The sequence below is a fragment of the Symsagittifera roscoffensis genome, chromosome 4 (assembly GCF_963678635.1).
Source record: "Symsagittifera roscoffensis chromosome 4, txSymRosc1.1, whole genome shotgun sequence".
Classification (NCBI taxonomy): domain Eukaryota; kingdom Metazoa; phylum Xenacoelomorpha; order Acoela; family Convolutidae; genus Symsagittifera; species Symsagittifera roscoffensis.
Genome location: NC_087065.1, coordinates 70,834,061 through 70,843,696, shown reverse-complemented (window position 1 = coordinate 70,843,696; position 9,636 = coordinate 70,834,061). Strand labels below are relative to the sequence as shown.

The 9,636-nt window shown below is 36.3% G+C and overlaps 1 protein-coding gene across 1 annotated transcript in view; it reads right to left on the bottom strand.

Annotated features, from left to right (window-relative positions):
* Positions 1-629: 629 nt before the first annotated feature.
* LOC134844498 (uncharacterized) overlaps positions 630-9,636 on the bottom strand; it is a 32,018-nt gene continuing 23,011 nt past the window's right edge. The window contains exons 5-6 of the mRNA XM_063861203.1: positions 1,672-1,813; positions 630-1,091 (exon numbers count right to left, since the gene is read on the bottom strand). Coding sequence (XP_063717273.1) covers positions 886-1,091; positions 1,672-1,813 — 348 coding nt within the window. The 3' untranslated portion in view covers positions 630-885. The remainder of the gene's footprint in view (positions 1,092-1,671; positions 1,814-9,636) is intronic.

Below are 9,636 nucleotides of genomic sequence, written 5' to 3'. Positions count from 1 at the left end.
TTGACTGCGGGCTCCACTAGCAAATTGTGGGATCCAGTGACAAAAATAACGAATTGACCATGGAATCCACTGATAAATGGTGGAAACCAGCTGCAATTAATGGAAGCCGCTTCAACGGCCAAAACTTATTTGTCTGTGAATCCCTGACAAAAAGTAACTTGCCGGTTTTTTGTGTAGGGATGATTTGATTGTGGAATCCACTGAAAAAAAGTCTTCAAATCATGCTAAAGATGTGTCCCAGCAATCCAGAATAAGAACCCAGTGATAAAAAGAACAAATTGATAGCGGAGTCCACCGACCAACAGTGGAATTCTCTGACATTTCGCTTCAATTATTCCAACTGCAAAAACACTTTTGTCTGCCGAATCCAAAACAAAATTTGTCTTAGCGATTGTCTCCGAAATCCGGATTGCCACTGCATTTCAAATTTTTCCAGCCAGCTAAATTTCGATTTTAGCAACTAGTGCCTTAACATTTGTCTTTCGATTCCATCAGTTTTCCAACATTAAAGTCTTCTCGAAAGGTTGCCTAGCAGCCTAAGATAGTGAGCCTTTCAACTCTTTCGAGATTTTTTGAACCAAAAAACCAGTTTCAGTTTTGTATTTTATTAAGAAAACATGTTACAGATTATTATGATTGCATTATGTGGGCTTTGAAGTTTCGTTTTACTGCACACCTTGAATTCAGCCCACATTTCAGTTCTGGGATATTTTCAGAAAATAGTGTAGATTTTTAGAGTGTTAACTAACTGCACAAAATGGCCAAAAATGTTTGCCTACAACTCTGGCTATCAGAGTCATACTTCATCGTGAAGGAAGTGCTATTTTTAAAAAAATCGAAAGAATGCCACTAAAAACACATGCATTTGAAGCAGACTTTGAATGGTTAACTGTTTTCATCTTTCAGTGGTTTCCAGGGTATTGCAGTAAATCGAGGAAGTCCTCCGAGGAGTCCCGTCTCCATGTTGCCGAGGTGGTCCTTCGGGTAAAGTATCTCCTGTTTGTCTCTGGTAAGGAGTGCCCCAAAATCCCCGTAAGTGCCGTAACTGAGCACAACAACATCTGCTTGCGATATGAGTGCCAGATCCACACCTGAAATAGAAGATACACTTGCAGATGAAACCTGAAGGTGAAGATAATGACAATTTTCGATCCGTAACCAAACTAAAAACTAATCTCTGCTAATATAAATTGAGTGTCATTAATAAAAGTTACTGAAAAATGATTCACAAAATCTATGGCGTGCCGTTTGTTTTTTTTTCAAAAAAAAAAAACAGAAACAACAAGAATGTCAAGAGTGTTATCAGCCTTACTGGTCCAGATTCGGTTCCCAAAAATTGTTTCAACAAAGCTGTCGCAGTATATATACATATACTGTATATACTGCAGCACCAAGAGTGATACTACAGGAAAAACTGTTTTTGCACTGCAACACTTCCGCGTTGCATGGATTTCTTAAAGTGTTTCAAAAGCTAACCCAGAATACAGAGAGAAAAAAACTTTTTCTAAAATTAAATCATTCTCTAACAAAGCAATGAATTTTATTCTGAAATTATTATGATTTTCATTTTTATCTGATAGGTACGCACACACGCACACACACACACACACACACACACACACACACACACACACACACACACACACAAATACATTGTTTTTTTTTCTGTACCTGTGCCGAGGTTATCAGGAACAGTTTGTTTTCTGATTTCAGCTACTGCTACGCATCTGAATTTTCTGAATTTTTCCGATCTGGCTCTCAGAAATTCCGATACTTCCTGGTCCGTGTTTCCGAGGAAAAAGAAAACAGGATTCTGAAACAAAATCAAAGTACAGGTGGTCTGATCTAAAATTTTAAGTAATGAAATAAACGCCAAGAAAGAAAAGAACCGCAATGCCGATCAGAAAATTAGTTATGCAAAACATACCAAAATAGGACAATTTTTGGCACTTGAAAATTTAGACCAAAAAGTTTGCCATTTTGGCTGGGGCCGATTTGGGATTGTTGTTATTCCCAAAAGAAAAACATCCAGATCATTTTGAAAACCCCGTATTATCCCGTGTAATTTGGTATCTAATTTCCTGGTCTGAATCCCGAAAATATTCAGATTCGTTTTTCGTTACACTGAAGCAATTTTTTGAGTTAGGACCGAGTTGGTTAACTCATAGAGTAATTTCGGATAGGGTACACCGTCTGCTCGTCACGCTATCTTATTTTCGGCCGGATAGATTCGTGCAACTTCTTAGTCTAATACCGATCCTAATCTTACTCTTATACTATCTAGTCTCAGGTTGTTTAACTAGTCTCTGCTAGGCTCAATAGATCTAGGGTATACTGGTTTATTGCGGCAGCTGAAGTCTTCTTGGAGAGTCAACTAATTTCTAAGTTAAATTCAAATCTCTCTGGTGCTGAAATTACAAGTAACTTCAGCACTTACAAATAAGTGGGTTGTTAGTTAGATGGATCATGATTGGTTAATATTAAATACTTTACATTGGTAAAATATCTAAATTATCCAATCATAAAATGTAGTTTAGATCAGGTTCCACCCATCCGGGTTTTACAGAGTTTTTTAGAATGGTTCTTCTGCAATTCGAAGGATGGATGATGGACGTTGGTGTTTGGCGAACATCATATTTCTTTTGTTTCCTTTTTGTTAAAGAAGTTCCAGGAAGCTGGAGTTAGATGACATAAGACGTTGTGTCTTCTAGTGACAACGACTAAGTCTTTGCAACAAACTCAAATCTGATTTCAGAATGGTTTGCTATGTCAGGTTTTTCTGTTCTGCGTGGAGAACTTCTTTTGTGTCTGATCTAGTTTGGGAATGGCGTGGAGATTGTGCGTGGAGGGGATGCCTGGTTACTCGGATCTGTACGTATACTTGAGCATCGAGGTGGTCATTGGTCTAGTTCAATGAAGTCCTTTTCTGCGAAGTCAAGTCGTACTCTAAATCCTTTGAGTTGTGATTGTGAGTGGCATATCGATTGTGGTTGGTCATTCTCTCTCGAGTGTAGTGGGGTCGTTTTGTCTTTAGATGTTCGTCCTTGGTGTTGTATTCTGATCTATGTATTGCATAATGTAATTTACATTTTATAAAACATTTATTAGTTTAATATTTTTTAATTATGATTTTAGTTAGTTGTTTTCACAAAAGCTTTTTGTTTTAGTTCGGTTATTTTGAAGAGTTACTCACACTTGAGTAGCTCTTATTAAAAATAGAGGTGTGGTCACAAAGCGTGGATGTAGCGCGGTGGGTTAGGCCGGCTATAGAGCATGCTCAGGACGTCCTTCCTGGTGGGTTAGGCCAGGAGTGGGAGTATGATTTCATGCGGTTTTTGTGAGTGGTCCTGTTATGTGACAACGTTTTATGTTGGGTTTGTTGTGGTTTTTCTTATGTCTTGTTGGTTATGTCCTTTTTCCAAAAAGCAAATTGTTCGTGGTATGGGTTTGTCTTTCGACTTTTTTGTGTTTTATTATTTCTTTCTTAGACTTTATAATAGTCTTCAAAAGAATAAATTATCCAGTTTTAAACTGGGTTAATCCGGTTTGGGTACCGTTGGTTTCCTTTTCTTAGTCATGCTGTTATTCTATGATTTGTGGTATTTAGTAAGCTGCGTTGGTTAGTTTTGTTTAGTATATGATTCCTTTCCAACCGGGTTAAAGGAAGGTTTGAAACATGTTATTGTATGTTAGAGTTGTTGAGTGTGAAAACTTGAAACTGAAATTCATTATTTTAAACAATTCTTCGTGGGCGAGCTGTGCGAGTGTGGATAGAATTTCTGTGCGAATGAATGAAAATATCAAAAGGTTAGTACTGCAATTGCATTTTATTAATTTACTGCATAGAATTTGGAAATTTACTGCTAGTTATGGGGGAATTTTAAGTTACAAATTTTCATCATAATTAGATTTACTGCTTGTGGGAAAAATTTTAGAAATGAATTTACTGCATTGGTATTAAATTTATAAATTTATAAGTGTAAGAGATTAATAGAATTTTTGAAATCTGTTTGATGAAATTTGCGATCTTTATTTGTTTTTTGTGGTTTTTGTAGGTGATCGTCGGATGAAGGCTAAAAATCTAAAGAAAACATGGATAAAGAATGGTGAGTTTTTAATATTTTAATTAGTTAGTAATATTCATTTAATTCATACTTACCTGTTAGTCGTCGGGGAAAAAACCGTGGGGGAAAATGTCGTGAATTAGTTCTGAAGTTGTTAGTAGTTTAGCTAAGATGCGGATGATATTTTTAGTCTGAAGCAGTGGCCAAAGCAATTGAAGTGCCTTGATAGTGGTTAGTTCTTCAGTGCCAACTGCAAACTCATAAGGTGTGTTTTGGATTAGATTATATAATTTGTGATTGAATTTAGTGTTGTGGATGAATTCTAAAATTGGGATTTCTATAGGTTGTACAAACTCGTGCGGGATAAGGAAGGGTCGGGATTCTTCGGCGTTGAAGGTCTTGGTGATGGGACAGAAGATGTACATTTGGGTTATGGGGTCATAATTACGAAGAATACCATGGAGGTTAGTGTCTTTAATACAATATGTGAAATTTAGGAAAAATGGTGAAGTGTATTTGGAATTAATGAATTGAAAGCGATGGTGTGGTTGTCTAGAGGGTGTGTGTAGGTCAAAGTGATTTTGGATGAAGCGATAATAACTATATGTGTGGGTTTGTTTAGTGCGCAACATAATATCGTGTGAGCAGTGTAAATCTCTTTCGTGTGGTGCAAGGAAATGAAAGGTTAGTGAAAATATTTGGAAGCGTTCTTTAAAACTTTCGTATGCTTGTGTGTCTGTTAGTGCTTCTGAAATAATGTGATCAAAGTTGCGGTCGAAGATGTTTAGTGTAAATATATACGGTGTCTTGATGAAAAATTTTTCGGTAATTTGTGGATTAGCGAAGCGATCGTCGTCTAAGAATTGATCTTGGTTAGCTCTGATGATGTTGTGATCATAGTATTCGAGTGTATATTCGTTAGCTCTAGGTGCAGTGTGTGTTTTTAGTGATTTTTTATATCCAACGTAAGTAAATTGTCTAGCGGTTAGTGGTGTAGTGAGTCGATATAGCATGTCCGTATTTCGCTCTATATCGATGTGAGTGTTAGATAAAGGTAAGCAAAGAGGGTTAGTAAAATGATAATATGAGGTCCAAGAGAGAGTGGGCATTAAAACGTATTCATCTACAAAGTTGCGTGTTTCGTTAGTGTCGTGGGGGGTGTTTAAGGTGTATTGTGGGAATGAGGGTAAGGTGATGGCTAAAAATTCTTTTGTGTTAGTATGCTTGGGGTGGTTGATGTATTCACGGGCTGTTCCTGGTTTTGCTGGGAAAGGATGGTTGGGGAACTTTCTTTTAAAAGTGCGGTAAGCTCTATTAGTGTTGAGTGAAGATTCAGTTGATGTGGATGATGGTGCTAATGATTCAGTATAATTTGAAGAGGGTGTAGGGGTAGGGGGGTTGGATGAATTTATAGTGGAGGAGATTTGGTTTATGGTTGGGGTATTAAGGTGGTAGGGTTGTTGTTGGAGGGTAATAAAATTATCTAGCTCTGGGGAGATTCGGGGGGTGTCTGGAGAATGAGATGATTGGTCAGAATGGTATGAGGAGTAGGTTGGGGTAACTTGGGAAGCATAAGAGGGTGTGGGAGTGATTGGGTCAGGGTCATTGGATAATATGGGTTGAAAAGGGGGTTGAGAAAATTTAGAAGAGTTATGAAAATTATTGGATGGGGATGGTTCTGAGTCGGCAAATTCATCGGGGGTTTCAATATTCGGGTTATTGAGTTGTGAGATGGAATATAAAACTGAGATGTGTGAATTAGTGTCGGAATTCATGCCTGATGTTACATTACTAGATGGAAAATCGGGTGGCGGAAAAGCGAAAAGTGGTATTATTGGGATTGAGGAGGTAAGATTGGTTGGGTGGGAATTCGATCGGTGTAGTGATCCAAGTTGGCGGCTCATCGTGGGCTAAAAAAATGATTATTTTGAGACTGAAAAGCGGTGGTATGGGGTTGTTCAATAATTTGTTCATAAGTATTATCATCTTGTGACTGGTGTGTCATTATATGTTGAATGGGACTTTGTGATGTGGTGAGTCGAAAATTTGGATTATGTGTGATGGCTAAATTTCGAAAATTTCGTGGGACTAGGGATAGTGGATGGTTATTTGGTAGGATTGGTAATTGTGGTGCCGTTGGCGTTATGTCTACATTGTTATGTTCTTCGTCGTATGTATTTTGTCGTGTTGCTATTTTTGTGTTATATTCTTTTATTTGTGCGTCTAAAAGAATTTTGTTTATAGATGTAGAAAAGATTCCAAAAAATCCTGCAAAGAGTATGCGTGCTACGCTTGCTTGTCTGTTTACTTGTGTGTGTATAGCACATGTGTTGTAGATTCCTTTTAAGAGTGAGAAAAGAAATCCAATAAAGTTAAACATTGCGTATAAAATAGTCAATTTTTCTAAGATGTAGTAGGGCCATCCTAGAAAATCGAGGATCTCATTTTTGAGTGTAACAAAGCTAAAAATGTTAATTGGTGATATATCTTGGGGACGGTATTTTTCACCGTTTAGATATATATAATCTTTAATGTCTTTAAAATATCCGCTATAGTCTTGCGTGTAGATATCGGCAAATCCTGCGGTTTCTGCAAGTTTGCGTAAATTTTGGTCTATTGATTGTCTTTGTATAGTGTCCATTTGTGTTAATAATTCTTGGAATTGTTGTGTTCTAATGTGATGTTGAATATCTGATTTTGAATAGATTCCTATTGATTGTAAGTCTATATTTGGGTTTCGAGCGATAGCGCGAATGCTTTCTGGTGAAAATTTTTTGAGTGATTGCATTAATGTGGGATATGGAGTGAGAAGATAATATTTATTTTCATCAGGGTTTAGTTGTACTACATTGTGGCTGTTTTCTGATCCACATGGGACTGCGGTATCCCAGAAATAGGTTCTTCGTGAAAGTGTATCCACGAAATGTACTTTATTCTTATAAAAGATAGGGATTCTTTTATAACATCGTTTATCTTCAAAAACGTATAGTGGTGATACTTTTTTAGTACAAGTATAAAACCATAAGATGTTTCCTTCATAGTCTAAAAAATTTGATCTATTTCCAGATAATAAGTATCCTGCATAGGGTATTTTTAATACTGCTAGTGCAAGTGATTGTAATATTTGTGTTCGTTCTAATTCGCATAGTTGGTGTAGTGTTTCTAATTCGGAGAGTGACATTTCTTGAAAAATTCGGCTAATTGTATAATCTAGTTTCATATCTAAATGAATATCATAGTGGATATTACCGAAATATGTAGTAGTCATTAGTGATAATTCTTGTAAGCGTGTGCTTCTGGTGTCATGGGGTTTTAGATGTCCACCAGGTTGTCCGTTGCTTTTTTCAAAATTAACTGGTATATAGGATGTTCCTTCGTTGAGAGGATGACCTGTGGCATATGGGTCGATTTTTACTTTTCCAGTGGTCATGTCGAATCCTTTTTCGTATTCAACTAATATTTCAGAGTATTGTGTTCTGTGGAGTGGATTCCTGTATTTACATGCAAGTTCTGTTTCTTGATATATTTGAAAACGTGTCAATTTATTTTCTATATTGTCTATGTTTCTAAAATTAGAACTTAGTTTTCGTGATGGATGGACTTGTTCATATGGAATTGATTGTATAAAATATTTTTCGTGAAATTTTATCATACGAGCGTGTATTTTTGCTACTTGAAATGTTGTACATGTATCTTCGGGGAACCAAACAATGGTTGCTTGTGTTCTCGTTGTAGGGTCGCAATAACCTTGATCATTTTTACAAGGTAATCGGATTCCTTGATAGATCATTGTATTATCTGATAAATCTCGTGTTAGTTGTATTTTTTCGAGTTGTATTTTCCAATCGAAAAACATTATTTCTTGGTATCCTTTATTTTTTGTGTCTGCTTTGCAGTTTGACGGGTCATTTATACCAATGTGTGGTATCCAATGTTTATCGTGTAGGTCATAGGTTAATCGTCCGTGTGCGCCGTTATACGGGTATTTTTCGTCTAGTTTTATATGTCCTTGGTGTCTTTCAAGTTGTGATTGATGTACAGAGTCTGAAAAAACTTGAAAATTAACTAACTTTCTTGCGGAGTTTTTATTTTGTGTGATGTTTAGTCTAAGTAATTCATTTTTACAATCGTCGGGATTGAGATGTAAAAGACGTTCTATATTACTCTGATAGAATGATTCATGGTCAAGTCGGTTTTTGTTTCCGTTCGAGACTTGTGAACAATGTACTTTCTTTTCGGAAAATGTTGCTGTGAATTTATAACCTGTAACTGTTGTTGCTCGGGCTTTTGAATAGAGTGTTGCTATTACATCTGTGGTTTCTATAGCTTGTGGTTCTGTTTCACATTGTGATACTTGATTTATTGCATATTTATGTAGTGTTTTTTGTTCATTTTCTTCACAATCGTAATGTGTTACTAGTAAATCTTGTGGTCCTGTACGGGGGGAAGGGTTTATGTTTTGATTTGAGATTACTAGAAAAAGGAGTTTGAGAAAAATTAATAATTTTAGAATATACATGTGTATGATAATCCTGAGTATGGATTATAAAATGTAATGTAACCAATTGTGTTTTTGGTATATCTGTCGTATTTATATATTACTTCAGTAGTTATAAACGGTGGTGGTAGTGATTGAGCTGTTATGTTAGGTGGGTTTAATGGGTAGGGATGTTGGGTAATATTATTTAACTTAACTGTGATTTCAAACTTTAATTGTAAACTGTTTTGTTGGAGTATTTGAATATTGTGATCACGGATATCGTTGTGAATATCTTGGCGATATTGTAATCTATTAAGTGCCCAGTTGTGAAGGCGATTACTTTCTAGATGTTGTCCAAATAATGGTGGAGGTGCTGTAAATGTATTCCAATCTAGTCTTAAAGGAATATTTGTTAATGATTGTTCTCGATATCTTGCATCGAGATTGTTCGGAAAGGTTAAGTTAAGGGGGGTTGGTGAAATTTGACTAATTGATGGTGTTGATGGAAGTGATAATGTTTCGGGTAATGATGAAGATGTTGTATCTGTAGAAATATCTATGGGGTCATTGACTAAATTTGGTTCACCTTGTGTGAATGAATGTGTAGTCCAATATGGAAATCGTGATGTTTGGTTTGTGGGGTTAAAAGGATTTTCACGTATTTGCTCAGATGTTGGTGTTGAACCTAAGTAATCTGAGGGTAGGCTTGAAGTGCTTCTTTGTGAAAAAAGTGTAGGAGTTTCTGGTGTATTACCAGTGGGATTTTCTGGAGTGCTTTGTGGTGGTGATTGAGGTATTTCAAAATGAACTCGGGGAGTTTGAAAATTTCTATTTCGTCGAGGATGTATAATTTGTCTATTTATTTCTGTTACGTTTTGGTTTTGACTAAGATGTCGTATTCTACTTAGTTCTTGTGGTATTGTTGGGTAAAGGTTATATGTTGGTTCACTTAAAGGTGCTTGTCGTTGAACTGGTTCTAGTGGTTCAGATAAACGAGCATGTCGTTCTTCAAAAGTGTATGGATTGTCTTGAAAAGAAATTCGTGTAGATGTTTGAGGATTTTGAGTAGTTGAAGGTGGTGTTGGGTTATCT